This window comes from Aquarana catesbeiana, linkage group LG08 (genome assembly GCF_042186555.1).
Source record: "Aquarana catesbeiana isolate 2022-GZ linkage group LG08, ASM4218655v1, whole genome shotgun sequence".
NCBI classification, from domain to species: Eukaryota; Metazoa; Chordata; class Amphibia; order Anura; family Ranidae; genus Aquarana; species Aquarana catesbeiana.
Window position 1 is genome coordinate 16,041,632 of NC_133331.1, and position 24,239 is coordinate 16,065,870.

Below are 24,239 nucleotides of genomic sequence, written 5' to 3' on the forward strand. Positions count from 1 at the left end.
CCGATAGACTTGTATGGAGAGATAAGGAGTTCTGAGGAATTCCATTGACACCACCCCCAACCATATTCCTACAGCTGAACCCCAGGCAGATAAGTCCATCGACACCACCCCCTAACCATATTCGTAAAGCTGAACTTGGAGCAGATAAGTCCATCAACCCAACCCCCTAACCATATTCTTAAAGCTGAACTCCAGGCAGATAAGTCCATCGACACCCCCCCCCCCCCCCCCAAACTATATTCCTACAGCTGAACCCCAGGCAGATATAAGTCCATCGACACCAGCCCCTAACCATATTCCTAAAGCTGAACCCCTGGCAGATGATAAGTTCATCGACACCACCCCCAAACCATATTCCTACAGCTGAACCCCTGGCAGATGATAAGTTCATCGACACCACCCCCCAACCATATTCCTACAGCTGAACCCCAGGCAGATAAGTCCATCGACACCACCCCCCAACCATATTCCTAAAGCTGAACTTCAGGCAGACAAGTCCATCAACCCAACCCCCTAAACATATTCTTAAAGCTTAACTCCAGGCAGATAAGTCCATCGACACCCCCCCCCCCCCAAACTATATTCCTACAGCTGAACCCCAGGCAGATATAAGTCCATCGACACCACCCCCTAACCATATTCCTAAAGCTGAACCCCTGGTAGATGATAAGTTCATCGACACCACCCCCAAACCATATTCCTACAGCTGAACTCCAGGCAGATAAGTCCATCGACACAACCCCCCCCCAAACTATATTCCTACAGCTGAACCCCAGGCAGATATAAGTCCATCGACACCAGCCCCTACCCATATTCCTAAAGCTGAACCCCTGGCAGATGATAAGTTCATCGACACCACCCCCAAACCATATTCCTACAGCTGAACCCCTGGCAGATGATAAGTTCATCGACACCACCCCCCAACCATATTCCTACAGCTGAACCCCAGGCAGATAAGTCCATCGACACCACCCCCTAACATATTCCTAAAGCTGAACTTCAGGCAGATAAGTCCATCAACCCAACCCCCTAACCATATTCTTAAAGCTTAACTCCAGGCAAATAAGTCCATCGACATCCCCCCCCCCCAAACTATATTCCTACAGCTGAACCTCAGGCAGATAAGTCCATAAACCCAACCCCCTAACCATATTCTTAAAGCTGAACCCCAGGCAGATATAAAAGCCCCAAATCAATGCAGCTGTTTTTTCATTGGTTGATCAATAAATGATCAAATGAATAAATGTATTAGTAAGCATTAAAAGGTGCCTAAATCTGACCTGGTTTTAGTCTACTGCAATCCCCTATAAAGCAGAGCTCAGACTGGGTGAGAAAGAAGCAGCACCAAGAGCCAGTCATCTGTGCTACAGTGCCCATGTGCCAACAAGGAGCATAAAGGGGGGAAAAAAAAAAAGGAGAGAGTAGAGAGATGAGCTCATCAGCATGCTGCTTCTTCCTTTCACTGTCCAATCACAGGCTGGGGGGAGGGACAAGACCTATCAGCATTACTGAACTGAAGCAGAAAAAAAATAAAATGTCTGCCAATCCAGACAGGGCTGTGCTGTGTGTCAGAGCTGTGTTAATCTCAGGACTGGATTGAAAGAAACAAATCCTTTGGCAGGTGGAGGAGATCCCTATATGTACATTCCCATCCGTATATTTTTCTGTTGCTTTGAGTTCAGTTTTCATATTAGGCTTAACTAGATATAAAGCAATTTTTTTTCCAGCTTCGCATTACAACAGAACAATAAAATACGGATCGGTAGACTGGGATCTGTCCACACTTTGGTTTTCAGATGCAGAGCTCTCTTCCAATGCCCAGTAGAGGTTTTCTCATATGACCGGGCCGATAGCGTGGGCCGCTGCTGGGATTATCCGGTCTTCTGGCGTTGTTCTCTATAGAAGGGGTATACGAGACGGCTCCCACAATTTGCGGGCCAGGTCATGGCACTGTTGTACGATGAAATCCGGTGGGATGATGCCCAGGTGCAATGTTAGCAGTTCATAGCACTTCACCGGATCTGCTGGATGGTTTTTACAGTAATAACGAAGAAGTTTCCTAAAACAGGAGAAAAAAAAAAAAAATGAGTTTACTTTAGAACAAATGTTCAGAAATATCATATGAATAGCAGCTGTGCAGGAGAAGAGACAGCGAAAGACATACATATATCCTAAGTAGCCTTTCGCATTCGGGTGTGGACCTCAAAGCTCAAAACACACGTGTGTGCGTGAATATATATATATAACAAATGAAACCACCAAGCTCCTCATTCACTCCCTTGTTAATCTCTTGCTTTGACTATTACAACTCCCTTCTCATTGGCCTGCCTCTCCATAGGCTCCTCCCCACTTCAGTCTATCATGACTGCTGCTGCCAGACTTATCCACCTTACCAACCGCTCAGTGTCTGCCAACCCTCTCCTTCAATCCCTACACTGGCTCCCAATCACCCAGCAAATTAAATTAAAAAATACCAACCACAACATACAAAGCCATTCACAACTCTGCCCCCGAGCTACATCACCAATCTTGTCTCCAAATATCACCCAAATCGTCCTCGCCGCTCTTCTCAAGACCTCCTACTCTCAAGCTCTCTCGTCTCCTCCTCCCATGCTCGTCTCCAGGATTTCTCCAGAGCCTCTCCCATCCTCTGGAACTCGCTACCTCCATCTATCCGGCTATCCCCTACTCTTGCTACCTTCAGGCGATCCCTGAAACTCATCTCTTCAGGGAAGCCTATCACATCTCCAACTAATCTCCTACCACTTCCACCAGCTCATTCCCCACATCTACAACCTTTTGTACCACCTGCCCCACCCTATTAGATTGTAAGCTCTTCTGAGCAGGGCCCTCTTAATCCTCTTGTATTTTATTGTATTATAACTATATTGTCTCCTTTTATATTGTAAAGCGCTGCGTAAACTGTTGGCGATATATAAATCCTGTATAATATATGTATATATAATATATATATATATATATATATATATATATATATATATATATATATATATATATATATATATACACACACACACACACACACAGTACACACATACACACTTATAAATAACTGTGAAACAAACATTTTAACAAGTGTAAACAAAGTGTACTGTACTTCTGCGCTACTAAAAATAAAAATAAGTTCTGTATATTTAAATATAGGAAGTTGCTGCTTAACACCAACCGTTATTAGCAGACCCAAGTGAAAAGAAAATAGATGTGAAGTGCTACCTCCTTGCAAAGCTAAAGAAATGCAGTAAAACCTTGATTTGAGAGCATTTTTGCAAGACAAGTTAAATTTTTTTAATACATTTTGACTTGATATACAAGTAGCGTCATGTCACAACTGAGTATAAAATAGAAGAGAGGCGCCTCTAAGTGTAGCAATATGGTTACATTTAACCTCCCTGGCGGTTTTCCCGAGTGTGGCTCGGGGTTAAAATTCAGGACCATTAGCGGTAACCCCCGAGCCACACTCGGGATTACATCGCAGGATCCTGGTGTGGCTTTACTTACCTTGTCCCCAGGATCCTGCGATGTCCCCCGCAGTGTCTGTGGGCTCTGTCCTCCTCCGAAGCCTCTCCTTGCCAGGCTCCGTTCCCTGCGAGCGTCGCGACACACGGGGGCGGAGCCTGGCGGCAAATTAAAAAAAAAGTAAAAATCATAACACATACAGTACTGTAATCTTACAGATTACAGTACTGTATGAAATCATTTCACATCCCTTTTGTCCCCAATGCTTTGTCCAATGCCCTGCATGCAGTTTTATATTATATATACTGTTCTTTCTGCCTTAAAACTGGAGATTGTCCATAGCAACCAAAAAGTGTCCCTTTACGTCAAAAGTGGCTTTAGACCAGCTAGAAAACAGCGATAGTAAATTAGAACACTTGCAGAATTGAGCGATAGTGAATTGTGGGGAAATTTATTTTATTACTATTTTTTTTTATTTTTTTTAATTATTTATTTTTATTTATTATATTATAATTTATGTTTTTGTGTTTCAAACTTTATCATACCCGGGATATCTACTAGACTCTGGTTTGGACAGATTTAAGTGTGTTATTGTTAAGAATTACAGACCTACAATATAAAACGCCAAATTTCCATGCAAAATAATTGTACCGCTTTCAGCACCTAAAATCCGAAATAATCGTACCGCCAGGGAGGTTAATGAAGGTACAACATTTAGCAACATATTGCTACACTTAGAGGAAGGCATACCAGCACCATCCAGTGCCGCGGCATTCCAGCACCATCCAGTGCCCCGGCCTACCAGCACCATCCAGTGCCCCGGCCTACCAGCACCATCCAGTGCCCCGGCCTACCAGCACCATCCAGTGCCCCGGCCTACCAGCACCATCCAGTGCCCCGGCATACCAGCACCATCCAGTGCCCCGGCATACCAGCACCATCCAGTGCCCCGGCATACCAGCACCATCCAGTGCCCCGGCATACCCGGCATACCAGTGCTTCCCTGCCTCGAGAGCCCCAAAAGAAAAACCTAAACTTCAAAATATAGGTAAATCGCACTTACCCCTGCCTCCCACAGAATGCAGTTCTCAGTCTAACTGGGGGAGGGGAGGGGGGTATTTAGCCCTATGCAAATACCAGGTCAAGGGGCTTCTAGGGATGCATTGGGGGCAGAGATATTTTAGCACCGGGAGGTGTGTACAGCCCAAGTAATACTAGCTTTCTTTGTTAGAACGCAGAATCTCCTGATTATCAGCAGGTTCCCAGTGGCTTCAGCTTTGCACATTGCGGACATTTTACCTTTAGTAATGAAATAATGAAGTTCCACAAAGACACTCTGCATCTAATTAACATTTAAACCAAACATTGTGAAAAGACTATAAAACAGAAAATCTCCCAGGAACACTTCAGAAAAGAAAATATTAGAATATCTTTATTATGACCTGCCATGCAGAAAGAACGGGCAGACTGGGTAGAGAAGAGAACCTGTCTAGGTTCACAGTGAAGGTACCTATGAACATTAAGGCTGCTGTAAATGGGGCGAAAACCAAAGGAATGGTCTTGGATATTGGCATGGACGTTAAAAACCACCACTGATCAGGACAGACATCCTCAGCTGCTTAATCTCGGGGGAAGAAATGATAGGCAATAGATGTTCCTCAGATTATGAACAAGCAGCAAATATGTACAGAACCGGGCATTGTGGTTTCTGACTGCCACCCTTCCTTCCTTCTTCAAGAGAACCAGTCTTATTTAGGAATCTGATTGTTGAGCCTTTAGTAAATATAATTCAATAGGCTTACTTGTGAATATGCATATCTGCCTCACTAACATTGTAGGAGCCAGGAGCCCCCCACACAACATGGCACCATAATATGCAAATAGTGACAAGCTCCTGTGGTTGTCAGTTCTGGCATGTCCCCTCCTCTACCCATTATACCACCAATAGTAAAATAGTGGGGGTAGGAGAGGGAAATGGCCAATAATGGCAGCCATTACACCCTGTGATTCGGGGGGTTCCCAGGGCACTCTATAGGACTTCCAATTCACCAACAATTTCTACACAAGGGTTTATGTTAAGGTAAGCCCGTCTTAATAAAGAACAATTTACAATCGTAATAATCACCTGTAATATTCTCCGGCTAACATTCCTATAGGGGCAGAATCATCTCCAAGAACCGGAACATCAATAACTTCCAGTTTATCTCCCTGTTAAAGAAAAAAAGCCATAAGAAAACATGTTTGGTGGTTATATACTCTACACCCATGGGACAGGGGGCCCTTCCATACTCTGCACCCCATGGGGACAGGGGGCCCTTCCATACTCTGCACCCCATGGGGACAGGGGGCCCTTCCATACTCTGCACCCCATGGGGACAGGGGGCCCTTCCATACTCTGCACCCCATGGGGACAGGGGGCCCTTCCATACTCTGCACCCCATGGGGACAGGGGGCCCTTCCATACTCTGCACCCCATGGGGACAGGGGGCCCTTCCATACTCTGCACCCCATGGGGACAGGGGGCCCTTCCATACTCTGCACCCCATGGGACAGGGGGCCCTACCATACTCTGCACCCCATGGGACAGGGGGCCCTTCCATACTCTGCACCCCATGGGACAGGGGGCCCTTCCATACTCTGCACCCCATGGGACAGGGGGCCCTTCCATACTCTGCACTCCATGGGACAGGGGGACCTTCTATACTCTGCACCCATGGGACAGAGGCCCTTCTATACTCTGCACCTATGGGACAGGGGTCCTTCTATACTCTGCACCTATGGGACAGGGGCCCTTCTATACTCTGCACCTATGGGACAGGGGCCCTTCTATACTCTACACCAGGGGTAGGCAACCTCAGCCCTCCAGCTGTGCTGAAACTACAAATCCCATCATGCCTCTGACTCTAGGAGTCATGCCTGCGTTTGTCAATATTTTGCAATGTTTCACGGGACTTGTGGTTTCCCGACAGCTGGAGGGCCGAGGTCGCCTACCCCTGCTCTATACCTATGGGACAGAGGCCGTTCTATATGCTACACCCATGGGACAGAGGCCGTTCTATACGCTACATCCATGGGACAGAGGCCATTTTATACCATAAATGAATGGGACAGAGGCCCATCTATACTCTACACCAATGGAACAAAGGCCATTTTATACTCTACACCCATTGGACAGAGGCGGTTTTATACTCTATGCCCAAGGGACATAAATACCTGTAGTAATAATAATAATACATTGCGATAAAAGGTCATTTTTAACCAGCGTGAAACCAGAAACATTTCAGCTGGCATATATGAAGTATGCTGACTAACTAGGTCTGTATTAACATCATTCTCATCCACCCATTATACTCTTTTATGTTATTCTAAATTAAAATGGTAAGTAAATCTGTGACTTTTTATATACTTCCAGGTAGAGAGGAAATGCACAGACTATAAATATATCACAGTTAACTTGACCACATGCATGCAAAACACTCACAGATTCATTCTCAAACCACAGGAAGTAACAGCAATAATAATCCCCGTCACGAAAAACCAGCGTAGTGTATCCTTTCTGAAGGTACCTTCGAGACAGACCTATAAGTGACCAAACCTGTAAAAGGAATCAAAGCAAGATATTAGAATTAAAATCAATGCAGTTCTACCGACAACCAAGATATATACAGTGGGGAGAACAAGTATTTGATACCCTGCCGATTTTGCAGGTTTCCCTACTTACAAAGCATGTCGAGGTCTGTAATTTTTATCATAGGTACTCTTCAACTGTGAAAGACAGAATCTAAAACAAAAATCCAGAAAACCACATTGTATGATTTTTTAAAAATTAATTTGCATTTTATTGCATGACATAAGTATTTGATACATCAGAAAAGCAGAACTTAATATTTGTTACAGAAACCTTTGTTTGCAATTACAGAAATCATACGTTTCATGTAGTTCTTGACCAGGTTTGCACATACACGGTGCTGTAGTGGGTAGCACTTTCGCCTAGCAGTAAGAAGGGTCGCTGGTTCGAATCCCAACCACCACACTACCTGCCTGGAGTTTGCATGTTCTCCCTGTGCCTGCGTGGGTTTCCTCCGGGTACTCCGGTTTCCTCCCACACTCCAAAGACATGCTGGTAGGTTAATTGGATCCTGTCCAAATCGTCCCTAGTATGTATGAATGTGAGTTAGGGACCTTAGATTGTAAACTTCTTGAGGGTAGGGACTGATGTGAATGTACAATGAATATGTAAAGCGCTGCGTAAATTGACAGCGCTATATAAGTACCTGAAATAAAAATAAAATAAATAAAAATACTGCAGCAGGGATTTTGGCCCACTCCTCCATACAGACCTTCTCCAGATCCTTCAGGTTTCGGGGCTGTCACTGGGCAATAGGGACTTTCAGCTCCCTCCAAAGATTTTCCATTGGGTTCAGGTCTGGAGACTGGCTAGGCCACTCCAGGACCTTGAGATGCTTCTTACAGAGCCACTCCTTAGTTGCCCTGGCTGTGTGTTTTGGGTCGTTGTCATGCTGGAAGACCCAGCCACTACCCATCTTCAATGCTCTTACTGGGGGAAGGAGATTGTTGGCCAAGATCTCGCGATACATGGCCCCATCCATCCTCCCCTCAATACGGTGCAGTCGTCCTATCCCCTTTGCAGAAAAGCAGCCCCAAAGAATGATGTTTCCACCTCCATGCTTCACGGTCGGGATGGTGTTCTTGGGGCTGTACTCATCCTTCTTCCTCCAAACATGGTGAGTGAAGTTTAGACCAAAAAGCTCTAGTTTTGTCTCATCAGACCCATTCCTCCTCTGGATCATCCAGATGGTCATTGGCAAACTTCAGAGGGGCCTGGACATGCGCTGGCTTGAGCAGGGGGACCTTGTGTGTGTCACAGGATTTTAATCCATGACGGCGTAGTGCTTTACTAATGCTTTTCTTTGAGACTGTGATCCCAGGTCTCTTCAGGTCATTGACCAGGTCCTGCCGTGTAGTTCTGGGCTGATCCCTCACCTTCTTCATGATCAATGATGCCCTACGAGGTGAGATCTTGCATGGAGCCCCAGACCGAGGGAGATTGACCGTCATTTTGAACTTCTTCCATTTTCTAATAATTGCGCCAACAGTTGTTGCCTTCTCACCAAGCTGCTTGCCTATTGTTCTGTAGCCCATCCCAGCCTTGTGCACGTCTACAATTTTATCCCTGATGTCCTTACACAGCTCTCTGGTCTTGGCCATTGTGGAGAGGTTGGAGTCTTTTTTATTGTATGTGGACAGGTGTCTTTTATAACGAGTTCAAACAGGTGCAGTTAATACAGGTAATGAGTGGAGAACAGGAGGGCTTCTTAAAGAAAAAATAACAGGTCTGTGAGCTGAAATTCTTATTGGTTGGTAGGTTATCAAATGCTTATATCATGCAATAAAATGCAAATTAATTTTTTAAAAATCATACAATGAGATTTTCTGGATTTTTATTTTAGATTCAGTTTCTCACAGTTGAAGAGTACCTATGATAAAAATTACAGACCTCTACATGCTTTGTAAGTAGGAAAACCTGCAAGATCGGCAGTGTATCAAATACTTGTTCTCCCCACTGTATAAATGTGGGAGGTTACAGAAAACAATATCTGTACAGTATATAGAGCTTGCTCCATGGCTATGAGAGTGTAGCGCTTACCCCTGGAGGGGGAGAATATGCCCGGTCTCCCTCGCTATACCACAGAGGCTGCCTGCCACAAGGACAGTACCAAGCACACAGGCTCAGTCTAGGGGATGTCCTTTGTGGATTTTATTTGCAGAAACGTGAACAGAAGGGGATTTAAGGGTTCAGGATACTCCAGAATGATAGAAATAAACGGGAGCGGGGGGGTAAATTGCTTACAAAATCCACTTGAAACAGCCTTGACTGGAGTTAATAGGGAATGGCCAGTAATTCTAAGTCTCTAAGAGCAAGCCCAGCCCATCCAGTAACCTCAGCCACCCAATTCCCTCTAACATTCCTCCATAATGCCAGGATCTTTCCTTAGATCATTCTCTACAGGCAATTCCCCCAATGGACATCATTCAATTCAGAGTTCTTTAGGCTCTCAGTCAGCTGAGACCCAACATCAGCTCATGGCGCAAAGGCTGCATCCCAGAGGCAATAGCTTCAGGCCAAGAGGAAGAAAATCCCCTCTGGGCAGGCCTCCCAAACATTTATCACCTTCCCCAGCCACCTTCTGGGCGCCCCCTGCCAAGGATTGGCTGAGGTCTGATAAACATTTATAACTAAGAGTCAAAAACTAAAAATTTAGCCTAGCTAGGAAAGGGCACTCCACGAATCAAGACAAAATCCAGATCCCCCCCCCCCCACTAACTGCATGTGAACCAATCATTGAAATAAATAAAGCAACGGTCCACATGCCCTGAGGTCGACGGGCCTTATTTTGACTCTTTATGCCTCCTTAAACAATCATGAGTCTTCCACCCCTCTCTCTTATGTGGCTCAGTGGGAGTGAGACTTGTTGACTACCATTGACCCAGCCGACTGGAATAATGCCTGGTCTTCTGTAGCAAAGTGCTCCTTTAATACTGCTTCTCTTGAAGCTGCTTATAAAGTTCTCCTGCGATGGTATTGGGTCCCTGCCCGGACTGCCCATGCCAACCCTAATTATATCGACCGATGTTCTAGGAGATGTGGCCATCGCGGGGATGCCGTCCACATTTGGTGAACATGTCGACAACTGATAGGCTTTTGGTCCTGGGTCTTTGGCCCGCTGTGCACATTGTTTGATCTGATCAGCTGCAAGGATGCCAAATTATCCTTACTACACTAATCTATCCCAGGCCTATACATCTACCAACAGAAATTGGCATCATACTTATTTCTGTCAGACAAGAGAACCATCGCTCACGCCTGGAAGAAAGACCTGCGGTCTCGTTTCAGGGAGTGAAAGACCATATGGTGGCCCTCATAATTAACAAACAGATGTCTAGTATTTTAAAGTTCTCCCACTTCAGGTTTCACAAAATATGGTAACCTTGGACCGAGTACTCTTTCCCCTCATTACATCTGGCTAGTATTGATGGCCTAGGACTGACACATGAGGTGGTCCCAAGTCATTGTAACCCCCCCTTCCTTGTTTTGGGTTGCACCATGGACGGGAAACCTACTCTCTGGTATGCATAGATTTAAATTTTTGGGGGTATCCTACTTGGTCCTCCCATTTACTTGGTTCATACTTTAGATAATATTGGCTTTGACACCTTACAATGTTTCGCATTATAATACACTATATAGTCAAAAGTATTGGGACACCTGCCTTTACACGCAGATGAACTTTAATGGCATTCCAGTCCTGAGTTGGCCCACCCTTTGCAGCTATAACAGCGTCAACTCTTCTGGGAAGGCCATCCACAAGGTTTAGGAGGGTGTCTATGGGAATGTTTGACCATTCTTCCAGAAGCGCATTTGTGAGGTCAGGCACTGATGCTGAACAAGAAGGCCTGGTTCGCAGTCTCCACTCTAATTCATCCCAAAGGTGTTCTGTCGGGTAAAGGTCAGGACTCTGTGTAGGTCAGTCAAGTTCCTCAACCCCAAACTCACTCATCCATATCTTTATGGACCTTGCTTTGTGCACTGGTCCAAATCATTTGGTGAAGGGGGGATTATGGTGTGGGGTTGTTTTTCAGGGGTTCGGCTTGGCCCCTTAGTTCCAGTGAAGGGAGCTCTTAAGGTGTCAGCATACCAAGACATTTTGGACAATTTCATGCTTCCAACTTTGTGGGAACATTTTGGGGATGGCCCCTTCCTGTTCCAACATGACTGCGCACCAGTGCACTAAGCAAGGTCCATAAAGACATGGATAAGCGAGTTTTGGGTGGAGGAACTTGACTGGCCTGCACAGAGTCCTGACCTCAATCCAATAGAACACCTTCTCGTCCAACATCAGCGCCTTACCTCACAAATGCATTTCTAGAAGAATGGTCAGACATTCCCATAGACACACTCCTAACCCTTGTGGAGAACCTTTCCAGAAGAGTTTAAGCTGTTATAACTGCAAAGGGTGGGCCAACTCAATATTGAACCCTACGGACTAAGACTGGGATGCCATTAAAGTTCATGTGCGTGTAAAGGCAGGCGTCACAATACTTTTGACAATATTGTGTACATAGAGCAACAAATATAAATATGAAAACCCCGCGACACGTCTTCAGTTAGGTTATGTAGGCTTCTCTCAACACATGGTTAATCTGTTGTGACACTATCCTCAATATCATGGACTGCTAATCAGGTCATAGAGTTGTTTTCACACAGTTCATTGGTAACATTCCACTGGGGGATTCACCCTGGATTTGTCTTTTCACATCTGTACATTACAAATTCCTCTAACCTTTGGCACATTAGACTACTGAAGGGTCTCTCTGTGTCATGAGGTTTTCTCTAAAGATGTGCACACTCATCTGTTCATGGTGCCCACTAATCACATTAGACGCGGTGAACGCTCTAACAGAACATACCTTGTTTTTGATGAAATTGGCCAATACGCTGCTCCCCAGGTCAGTGGTGGATTTATCTTCGATGTTGATGCATGGAGCCATCATTTGTCCCACTGTGCGATCCACATAAATGAAATGCACCAAGCCAGGGAAGTCTTCTAAGTACGTGGAATACATAGGTTAAGGAAAGTATTATATTCTCAGATTTTCCTTTCTGAGGGTAGAGCTCCTTTTCTTTACACCACAGACTGCAAACCATGAAAAGGTTTATAGTGTAGGGAAAAAAAAGTTTATATATATATATATATATATATATATATATATATATATATATATATATATATATATATATATATATATATATATATATATATATATATATATATATACATACACACACACACACACACACACATACATACATACATATATACACATACACACATACACACACACACACACATACATACACACACAATTTATAAATGACTCGTGTGTTACTTACAGCGGTCTTAAACACAAAAACAAAATATGAATATATTGCAGCTCATTAAACCTTAGATGTGATGGCTGCATTTGTTTTCTTCTTGTTTTCCTTTTTTCCCCTGGTGATCCTGCCATTAAGTGTTATTTTCCAACTTGCCATTAGCAGCGCAGGGTGGCTGGAGGAGGGGGGGGGGGCGTATTCTAGCAGTACTAGCGTGGGGTGGCTGGAGGACGGTGGGTGGTCTAGCATTACTAGCGTGGGGTGGCTGGAAGACTTTGTGGGGGGCTAGCAGTTCTAGCGCGGAGTGACTGGACGGAGGATGGTGGGGGAGGTCTAGCTCTACTAGCGCGGGGTGGCTGGAGGACGGTGAAGGGTCTAGCACTACTATCGCAGGGTATCTGGAGGACAGGGGGTCTAGCACTACTAGCATGGAGTGACTGGAGGACGGTGTGGGAGGCGTAGCAGTACTATCGCAGGGTGGCTGGAGGATGGTGGGGGAGGTCTAGCTCTACTAGCGCAGGGTGGCTGGAGGATGGTGGGGGAGGTCTAGCTCTACTAGCGCAGGGTGGCTGGAGGATGGTGGGGGAGGTCTAGCTCTACTAGCGCAGGGTGGCTGGAGGATGGTGGGGGAGGTCTAGCTATACTAGCGCAGGGTGGCTGGAGGATGGTGGGGGAGGTCTAGCACTACTAGCCCAGGGTGGCTGGAGGATGGTGGGGGAGGTCTAGCATTACTAGCGCAGGGTGGCTGGAGGATGGTGGGGGAGGTCTAGCATTACTAGCGCAGGGTGGCTGGAGGATGGTGGGGGAGGTCTAGCACTACTAACGCAGGGTGGCTGGAGCATGATGGGGGAGGTCTAGCATTACTAGCGCAGGGTGGCTGGAGGATGTTGGAGGAGGTCTAGCATTACTAGTGCAGGGTGGCTGAAGGATGATGGGGGAGGTCTAGCACTACTAGCGCAGGGTGGCTGAAGGATGATGGGGGAGGTCTAGCACTACTAGCGCAGGGTGGCTGGAGGATGGTGGGGGGGGTCTAGCTCTACTGGCGCGGGGTGGCCGGAGGATGGTGGGGTGGGTCTAGCACTACTAGCACGGGGTGGTCAAGCAGTACTTGCGGTGGGGTGGCTGAAGGACGGTGCAGGGGGGGAGGAGTCTAGCAATACTAGGGCAGGGTGGTTGGAGAACAGGGGCGGTCTAACGGTACTAGCATGGGGTGGCTGGAGGATGGTGGAGGGGTCTAATAGCACCAGCACAAGGTAGCTGGAAGGTGGGGATGGGGGGGAGGTTGGGCAGCAGTACTAGGGCAGGGTGGGTGGACGAGAGAGGGGCAGCAAAATGCACCTTTGCCTGTGTAGGCCAAAATCCTCGCACCAACCCTGCCCAGACTGACAATGCTGCTGTCCATGGGTGTCTCTATTGCTCCTCCATTCAGAGTGGAGACACCCTAAGACAGGAAGTGTCCAAGCAAAAGGAATCTTCAAATGAACCCTTGTGAGTTGAATCCTTGTGAGTTGAATTTCCAGAGTGTCGATCTTTGGTGTTCCCCCCACAGCATTTCCTCCCTTTGACCTCAACACCATACTGGTTCATAATTGGTAGCTAGGAATTTGCTCTCTTTATTGATAAGCCATTGAACATTTCTTTCAATGAGCATGAGTCATGCAAATACCTAACTCAGGTCAGCATGGAAGTCATAGCGGACTGTTCGGTTTAACAATGAAGAGGCAGAGGTCTTCATGTTCTGTGTAACAATGAAGAGGCAGAGGTCTTCATGTTCTGTGTAACAATGAAGAGGCAGAGGTCTTTATCTCCAAGGACTATCTATGGCCATCTTAGTCACACAGTCATTGTGGAATTGAATTTGTATTTTTTTTTTTTTTTTATCTTAGTCCTGTGTGATGAGTAGGCAGCCGGAACAACAACCGCGAAGATGGGTATTGGTATGCATGCCTGGCATTATCATCTCAACATCCCTTAAGTTCTATGGCAGAACTGACATCAAATTCTTTGGTCAGCCTTTCAAGTACTTCACCCCTTCTCATCCGGATTGACATCCTAGATGTGATTGTTGCGCTACAAAAGGTTTATTTATTCCCACTGAAGTATTACTATAGGTCCTCTTCAGATAAATACAATGTAATGCTAGAAGAGCAATGTGCAGAAAAGATGGAAATACAGACATCTAGTGCTGGCCGGGAGGAATCACACTTTAGGGTTTCTGAAAAAAATATATCATCCTACCATTTGCACAGTTTTTTTCTTTTTTTAAAGAAAGTTCTAATATAAAATATATAACGATACACATATTGCCCTCCCTTTAAATAGAAGAGGGCTTCATTGTATACCTAAACTTTTTTTTCAGATATGGATAGAACGGTCAGGGGTTTGAATCGCGGTCAGGTTTTTATTGTTTTCTTGCCCCCATTAGGGAGATTCAATCTGTGCAATTGTCCCGATCACCAATATCACCAGGAATAAAGGTGAAGAAAAATCCACAATGTTGAGGTGCACCAGAACAGATATAGAAGGGAAATCTTCCAATTGGGACCCCTATTATCATAACTATCTAAGAGGGGTTATCTGATTATTTTGTTATTATTATACAGGATTTATATAGGATGATCTGATGGAGGTGTCCCAAGTACAGTTTTTAGGTGGAGGTGCGATAGGCTACCCTGAATAAATGAGTTTTCAAGGATTACCTAAAGGTGGACAGGGTAGGGGCTGACTGGACATACTTGGGCAGGGATTCCAGACAGTGGCGGCCCGTCCATAGGGGCGTCCGGGCGCCACCCTCTATATGGTAATGGATAGATTCATGCATAGCATGAATCTATCCATGGCCGCCCCCTATTCATGCGTCCGGCCCCATTCGGATCACCGGGTGCATGAATTACAGCGGCCAGAGGTTTTTTTTGAAGCACCCGATTAGAGCCTATTGGATGTCTAGGAGGAGGGGAGGAGGTGCTCAGCAGAAGCGAGGAATGAGAAGAGCTGTCCTGTCCCCGCCACCGCTGTATGGATGCCTGGTCCCCGGTTATTTGCACCCCGCCAAAACAAAAAACCACCACCCGCCACTGCTTCCAGAGGATGGGAGAGCTTCTGAAGAAGTCATGAAGGTGAGTGTGGGAGAAGGTTAACAAGGAAGCTAGAGAGCAGGAGGTCTTGGGAGGGGTGGAGAAGACAATTTGGGCAATATCTGCAGATGAGATTGGTGATGTAGCTGGGGGCATTGTTGTGGATGGCCTTGTATGTTGTGGTTAGTATTTGGAATTTTATACGAATGGGTGCGGAAAGCCAGTGAAGGGATTGGCAGAGAGGGGCAGGAGTCACAGATCAGTTAGTGAGGTGTATTAGTCTAGCAGCAGCATTCATAATAGACTGAAGGGGGGATAGCCTTTGTAAAGATAGGCCAGTCCGGAGAGAGTTGCAAAAGAAAAGTCTTGGCCTTGGGATAAACTTTAACAACTTGAACAAAGGTTTTACCTGTGCATACCTTCTGCACTACATCTGCTGACTAAGTAAAGCTCTATACACCAAAGGTCGAGTGGATTCTGCTGCACTGTAGCAGTTATTTTCTCCTTGAAGCATAAACAGCTCACTGAAGGGCTCAGTACACACAAGTGCTTAGCAAAGTATTTACCTTTCTATTGCACCATGCCCACTTGACTGTTGGCCTGCAGTGTCGGATTAAATTAGATGCTGCAGTTCAGCTCCTATTGATTGGTTCAATCATTTGGCTCAATGCCATATAGTGGCCTTTCTCAACCAAGGTTCCTCCCAAAGGTTGCTAGAAGTTCCCTGATGACTAAGGAATTTCTGCCTCTCTGATAAATAACCATTAACACTAATTACCTTTTTCAGTGCACAAACGTAAGGGTTCCTTCTCCACTGGCCGCCAATGTAAGGGTTCCTTCTCCACTGGCCGCCAATGTAAGGGTTCCTTCTCCACTGGCCGCCAATGTAAGGGTTCCTTCTCCACTGGCCGCCAATGTAAGGGTTCCTTCTCCACTGGCCGCCAATGTAAGGGTTCCTTCTCCACTGGCCGCCAATGTAAGGGTTCCTTCTCCACTGGCCGCCAATGTAAGGGTTCCTTCTCCACTGGCCGCCAATGTAAAGGTTCCTTCTCCACTGGCCGCCAATGTAAGGGTTCCTTCCCCACTGGCCGCCAATGTAAGGGTTCCTTCTCCACTGGCCGCCAATGTAAGGGTTCCTTCTCCACTGGCCGCCAATGTAAGGGTTCCTTCTCCACTGGCCACCAATGTAAAAGGTTCCTTCTCCACTGGCCACCAATGTAAAAGGTTCCTTCTCCACTGGCCACCAATGTAAGGTTACCTTCTCCACTGGCCATCAATGTAAGGTTACCTTCTCCACTGGACACCAATGTAAGGTTACCTTCTCCACTGGACACCAATGTAAAGGTTCTTTCTCCACTGGCCACCATTATAAGGGTTCTTTCTCCACTGGCCACCATTGTAAATGTTCCTTCTCCACTGGCCACCAATGTAAGGGTTCCTTATCCACTGGCCACCAATAATAGGATTTTTTAAAACAGCTTACCTGTAAAATCCTTTTCTTTCGAAGGACATCACGGGACACAGAGCCACAGTAATTACTGATGGGTTATATAGGTATCACTGGTGATTGGACACTGGCACACCCTATCAGGAAGTTCAACCCCCTATATAATCCCTCCCCCTTGCAGGGATACCTCAGTTTTGTAGCCAAGCAATATAGTGTATTAGAAGAGGGGTGGGACCTCTGTGTCCCGTGATGTCCTTCGAAAGAAAAGGATTTTACAGGTAAGCTGTTTTAAAAAATCCTATTTTCTTTCTCGAACATCACGGGACACAGAGCCACAGTAATTACTGATGGGATGTCCCAGAGCAATGCTACCTGAGGGGGGGAACCACGACCAAGTAGGGTGCAATCAGACCTGAGGACCCTGTACCGCTGCCTGCAGCACACTACGCCCAAAGGCGATATCCTCATGCCTTCTCACATCCACCTGATAGAATCTGGTGAATGTATGAACTGAAGACCAGGTTGCGGCCTTGCAGATTTGAGCCATAGAGGCCCGGTGATGCACTGCCCAAGAAGCACCAATAGCCCTTGTGGAATGTGCCCTGATCTGAAACGGAGGAATCTTCTGTTTCAAACCGTAAGCTTGAATGATCAACTGTCGAATCCATTTAGAAATGGTAGCTTTTGACGCTGCCTGTCCTCTATTGGGACCCTCTGGCAGCACAAACAAAACATCCGTCTTGCGGATCTGAGTAGTTGCCCCTAGATAGGCCTTAACTGCTCTTACTACATCCAACGAATGTAGAGATCTCTCTTCCGGAGAACAGGGATCTGGAAAAAAGGAAGGTAGAACAATGTCTTGGTTTAAATGAAAATCAGAAACCACCTTCGGTAAAAAACTAGGATGAGGGCGTAGTACCACTCTATCCTTGTGTATAATCAAATAAGGCTCCTTACAGGAAAGAGCTGCTAATTCTGATACTCTTCTAGCAGAAGAGATGGCCACCAGAAAAATTAATTTCCTTGTCAACAAGACCAAAGGAATCTGACTTATTGGTTCAAAAGGCTGTTTCTGTAACACAGCCAGGACCAAATTCAAGTCCCAGGGGTTTAGGGGCGCTTTAACCGGAGGATTAAGACGCATCACCCCCTGCATAAAGTTTCGGACCAAAGAATGCGAAGCAAGTGGCCGCTGAAATAATACTGATAAAGCAGAGACCTGGCCCTTGATGGTACTCAAGGCCAGCTTCATCTCTAATCCCATCTGTAGAAAATCAAGGATTCTACCTATGACATATTTCCTGGGATGCCAACCTCTGGATTCACACCAGGTTATATAAGCTTTCCAGACTCTATGATAAATCATCCTGGAAGCTGGCTTCCTTGCATTAATCAAGGTAGATATGACAGGACCTGAGAGCCCACGACTCTTCAGAACGTGGGTCTCAATAGCCAAACCGTCAAATTTATCGTTTGTAAGGCAGGATGGAACACTGGACCTTGAGATAACAGGTCTGGGCGTTCCGGTAGTGTCCACGGGGAACCTACCGTCATCCTTACTATTTCTGCATACCAAGTCCTTCTGGGCCAAGCGGGGGCCACCAGAAGTACCGACTTCCTTTCCTGCCTGATCCTGCGAAGGAGTCGTGGTAGTAGCAGAATAGGCGGGAATGCGTAAATCAGTGAGAACCGATGCCACGGAATCACCAACGCATCCGTCCCGCATGCAAGAGGATCTTTTGTCCTTGCCACAAATCTGTCTATCTTTTTGTTGAATCGGGATGCAAAGAGATCTACATCTGGAACCCCCCATCTTTGGCATATGGCCCAAAAGACGTCGGGATGCAGAGACCATTCCCCTGGAAGTAACTGCTGGCGACTTAGATAGTCCGCCTGCCAATTCTCTATTCCCGGGATGAAAACTGCCGATATGCATGGCACATGCATCTCTGCCCAGACTAAGATCTGGTTCACCTCTTTTTGAGCAGCTCGGCTCCGGGTGCCTCCCTGATGATTGACATAAGCCACTGCTGTGGCATTGTCGGACTGGATCCTGACCGGACAACCCTGTAGCCTGATAGTCCAGGCTTTTAGAGCTAGATGTATCGCCCGGATCTCCAGAATGTTGATGGGTAAGGTCCTCTCTGTCTTGGACCATACTCCTTGGACCGCAGCCTGTTCCAGAACTGCTCCCCAACCTGACAGACTGGCATCTGTTGTTACCACCGTCCAGGTAACCGGTAGAAAGGATTTCCCCTTCTGCAGGTTTTCGGGTATGAGCCACCAATTGAGGCTCTGACGCACCGCATGCGACAGGTGCATCGGAAAGTCTAATGCCTGAACCTTCTTGTTCCAGGTCGACAGAATACTGTGTTGCAGCATTCTTGAGTGAAACTGAGCATAGGGAACTGCTTCGAATGAAGACACCATCTTCCCTAGTAGCCTCATACAAAGGTGGACTGAGGGACCCTTCTTGGTCCTTACTGTCAGAATCAGCTCTCTCAAAGCAGTGATCTTTGCCTGGGGTAGAAATATTTTCTCCTGGCTTGTATGTATAATCAGACCTAAATATTCCAGTCTTCTTACTGGTTTTAGGAAAGACTTTTCTAAGTTGAGGATCCAACCCAGGTGTTCTAGATACCTGACCGTGGTCCTCAAGTTTCCATTCAAAGAGGCTACCGACCGGTCTATCAAGAGCAGGTCGTCTAGGTATGCTATGACAGCTATACCCTGAGCCCTTAATCTGGCCAGAGGAGGAGCCAAGATCTTTGTGAACACTCGAGGTGCAGTGGCTATCCCAAAGGGCAGAGCCATAAACTAGAAATGGCGCCCTCCTACCTCGAAGCGCAGAAACTTCTGATGAGCAGGAAAAATGGGCACATGCAGATATGCATCTCTGATGTCTATTGATGCCAGAAATTCTCCTCCCTGCAGGGTGGGAACTACTGTTCGAATTGATTCCATGCGGAAGGATTGAATCCTTAGGAATCGGTTCAGATCCCTTAAGTCCAAAATGGGCCTGACATCCCCATTTGGCTTTTGGACTGTAAAAAGGTTGGAATAGAAGCCCAATCCCTGGTCCTTTGCGGGAACTATCATAATGACCTCCTGCGACAAAAGTCGCTCTAACGCTAGAAGGAGCGACTGCTTCTTCTCTGGGTCTCTGGGAACATTTGATCTGAGGAACTGAGGAGAAGGGAATTCCTGAAACTCCAGCTTGTACCCTAAGGTTACCGTGGAGACTACCCATCTGTCCTGGAAGTCCTCCTGCCAGAGCTCTGAGAATTGTCGCAGTCTTCCCCCCACTCGAGTGAGCGGGGGCGCCCCCTCATGCAGAGGTCTTAGTGTTTTGCCTAGTAGGCTTCTTTCCCCAGGACTTCTTTTGTCCCTGGGGTTGACTCTTGTCTCTGGACCCCGATGGAGGCGGCCGTCGAGACTGCCTGGAGGCTGAAGCCCCCGGCGCTGGGGAAAGAGTCCGTTTGAAAGAGGGACGCTTACTCTTCTTCTTGACAGGTAAGAGAGTGCTTTTCCCACAAGAGATTCTCTTGATATAGTTATCCAAGTCCTCTCCAAACAACCTTGCACCACGAAATGGAAACCCAGCCAGTAGCTTCTTACATGGTGCTTCGGCTGACCAATTTTTCAACCATAGGATTCTACGTATATGCACCAACCCCAGTGAAAGACGGGAGGTTTGCACGATAGAATCTCTAATGGCGTCAACCACAAAGCATAAGGCCGCTGGAAGGTTAGCAAACCCCTGGGCCTGCTGTTCAGGTAATACTTTGATGACCTGCTTAACATGGTCTCTTAAGTATTGACAGACTCCAATCGCTGCTACTGCAGGTTGGGCCACTGATCCTGCTAAGGAGAAAACATCCTTCAATAGGGATTCCATCCTTTTATCTACAGGATCCCTGAGCATCTGAGCATTGTCTACAGGACAAGTCAGGCTATTATTTATTGAGGAAATGGCGGCATCAATAGCCGGAATTCCCCACATTTTAATAAACTTTTCTTCCATCGGATAAAGTGTTGAAAACTTTCTCGGCGGAAAAAAACGTTTGTCTGGGTGATCCCACTCAGAATAAATAAGCTTTTCAAGTAAAGTATGAACAGGAAAAGCATGTGCTGCTTGGAAAGGTTTCAGTGACCCCAAAGCAGAAGAGGATTCTTTAGCAGTTTCAGGTATGGGCAACTTAAATGTGGAGCGGACCAATCCAGTGAGGATCTGCACTAAGACTTTCTCCTCTTGGGAAGTCGCAGAGGGTCCCTCTCCACCTGAATCCTCCGAAGAGGAATCATCCATCCCATCCCGATCCTCTGAAAGGGATTCATCTCCTTTATCCCAGAGCTCCTCTGTCTGAGGGTCTTGGGGAACAGAGGAAAGCCTAGTGCGTTTTCTTCCACTGAGTGAAGACGTAATCACGGCCATTAATCTTTCCTCTAGACCATTAATGGTTGAGGAAAAAACCTCTTGTGTAATATATACAGGGGCTGAAGTGCCAGAAGCAGGTGTAGCCCCTGACCCCGATGGCTCTCCCTGGCTAGCCGTCCCTGGCCCATCTTTAGGGGGGAAGGATGCTGCCGACAGGGGGCCCTCAGAACCTGAACGAGATCCCCTAGTGTCTCTGGTTCCTGGGGTGCTTGAACCTCTTCTACCCATAGTGCAAAGCAACAAGGTGTGAGGTATACAAATGAACACTGTCCGCTGAGCGATGTAGTCTGGCTAAAAGCCTTGCTACCCAATGCTCAGTCTGGTGTTACTTCAGTAAATGCTGCCTAGGAGAATGCCTGTGTCCCACCTTACATGCGACCGTCAGCTCTGTGTCTCTCAGAAGGCTGAGTGCACCTGTACAGAGTGCCTTTAATAGCCTGCAGCTGGCCTGAGTGGGAGTCTAAACACTCTGTGCTGACATCCCGCCCCCTCCTCTACCACCCCCCCCCCCTCGAGTTTTGAAAAAAACGAGCGCTTCCCGCACTGCCGACTCTCCTGTCATGCTCTGGAGAAAAGGCTGGGGATGGGGGGGGGAAGGAGGGAGACTGGTAACAAGATTTGCCTGAACGGCTATCTTCAGAGATGGTGGCCATTAGGCCACAGAGCCCGGGTGGTATAACCACTTTCTAGACCCCTGTGGCCCCTCTCTAGCCTGGGGGGAACATTCAAACATGAGAAATCCCCCCATCCACCTTACCTGCTTGCAGCCTGCTTGATACGCTGGGACATACACAGCGATTACAACACCTGAGACAGACATTCAGCATGTGTAGGTTTGTGCTCTTGGCAGCCCCCGGTGGTCACAATAGGCATAGCATGCATTTACCTTAAAGGAGAAAAGCCACTAGAACTCAAAAATTCTGTGGAATCTCCTCTTACCTTATCCAGCCGCAGGGTGCTGTTTACACAGACCCAATCTTCACCTCTCACGGTGGGCTCCGTTTGAAAAAACCGTCAGAGACTGGGGCCCCCATCAGTAGGGGGATCCAACAGTTCTGGGACCGTAAAGCACCTCGCCAGAAATTAGGAAGTTTAAAGCCATTTTCTGATCTGCGGGGTCCAGCTCTCTAAAAAGAGAAGCATTACGGGTAAAACCTCGTTTCTTCGGACACGAGGCCCGGGTACCATTCAATTCGGCCATGAAAAGACACTTTGAATGGATCCGGTTCGCCTGGCTTGCCCCAGTATAGGATCTTAGGATATTCCCTTTGGAGCTCAGCACAGGACATCTTTACACGTCCATCACCTAAGACACTGGCGTAAAAACTGAGGTATCCCTGCAAGGGGGAGGGATTATATAGGGGGTTGAACTTCCTGATAGGGTGTGCCAGTGTCCAATCACCAGTGATACCTATATAACCCATCAGTAATTACTGTGGCTCTGTGTCCCGTGATGTTCGAGAAAGAAATAAGGGTGCCTTCTCCACTGGCCGCCAATGTAAATGTTCCTTTTCCACTGGCCGCCAATGTAAAGGTTCCTTCTCCACTGGCCACCAATGTAAGGGTTCCTTCTCCACTGGCCACCAATGTAAGGGTTCCTTCTCCACTGGCCGCCAATGTAAAGGTTCTTTCTCCACTGGCCACCAATGTAAGGGTTCCTTATCCACTGGCCACCAATATAAGGGCGCCTTCTCCACTGGCCGCCAATGTAAATGTTCCTTTTCCACTGGCCGCCAATGTAAAGGTTCCTTCCCCACTGGCTGCCAATGTAAGGGTTCCTTCTCCACTGGCCGCCAATGTAAGGGTTCCTTCATCCACTGGCCGCCAATGTAAGGGTTCCTTTATCCACTGGCCGCCAATGTAAGGGTTCCTTCTCCACAGGCCACCAATGTAAGGGTTCCTTCTCCACTGGCCACCATTGTAAAGGTTCCTTCTCCACTGGCCACCAATGTAAGGGTTCCTTCTCCACTGGCCACCAATGTAAGGGTTCCTTCTCCACCAATGTAAAGGTTCCTTTCACAGGATTTTTTCTCCACTGGCCAAGAATATAAGAGGGTCTTACTCCATTGACCACCAGATTAAGGGGGTCCTTCTCCACTAGGGATGAGCCGAACACCCCCCTGTTCGGTTCGCACCAGAACATGCGAACAGGAAAAAAGTTTGTTCGAACACGCGAACACCGTTAAAGTCTATGGGACACGAACATGAATAATCAAAAGTGCTAATTTTAAAGGCTTATATGCAAGTTATTGTCATAAATAGTGTTTGGGGACCCGGGTCCTGCCCCAGGGGACATGGATCAATGCAAAAAAAAGTTTTAGAAACGGCCGTTTTTTCAGGAGCAGTGATTTTAATAATGCTTAAAGCCAAACAATAAAAGTGTAATATCCCTTTAAATTTCGTAGATGGGGGTGTCTATAGTATGCCTGTAAAGGGGCGCATGTTTCCCGTGTTTAGAACAGTCTGACAGCAAAATGACATTTCAAAGGAAAAAAAGTCATTTAAAACTACTCGCGGCTATTGCATTGGCGGTCCGACAATACACATAGAAGTTCATTGATAAAAACGGCATGGGAATTCCCCACAGGGGAACCCGAACCAGGGTTGTGGGGATGAGGCCCTTGTCCTCATCAACATGGGGACAAGGTGTTTTGGGGGGCTACCCCAAAGCACCCTCCCAATGTTGAGGGCATGTGGCCTGGCACGGTTCAGGAGGGGGGGGGCGCTCTCTCGTCCCCCCCTCTTTTCCTGCGGCCTGCCAGGTTGCGTGCTCAGATAAGGGTCTGGTATGGATTTTTGGGGGGACCCCACGCCGTTTTTTTTTTTCATTTTGGTGCGAGGTTCCCC

The 24,239-nt window shown here is 46.9% G+C and overlaps 1 protein-coding gene across 2 annotated transcripts in view; it reads right to left on the reverse strand.

Annotated features, from left to right (window-relative positions):
* Positions 1–229: 229 nt before the first annotated feature.
* HPS1 (HPS1 biogenesis of lysosomal organelles complex 3 subunit 1) overlaps positions 230–24,239 on the reverse strand; it is a 78,615-nt gene continuing 54,605 nt past the window's right edge. For both annotated transcript variants that reach the window (XM_073595548.1, XM_073595549.1), the window contains exons 16-19: positions 11,968–12,112; positions 6,959–7,072; positions 5,603–5,685; positions 230–2,059 (exon numbers count right to left, since the gene is read on the reverse strand). In XM_073595548.1, the coding sequence (XP_073451649.1) occupies positions 1,897–2,059; positions 5,603–5,685; positions 6,959–7,072; positions 11,968–12,112 (505 nt within the window). In that variant the 3' untranslated portion in view covers positions 230–1,896. The remainder of the gene's footprint in view (positions 2,060–5,602; positions 5,686–6,958; positions 7,073–11,967; positions 12,113–24,239) is intronic.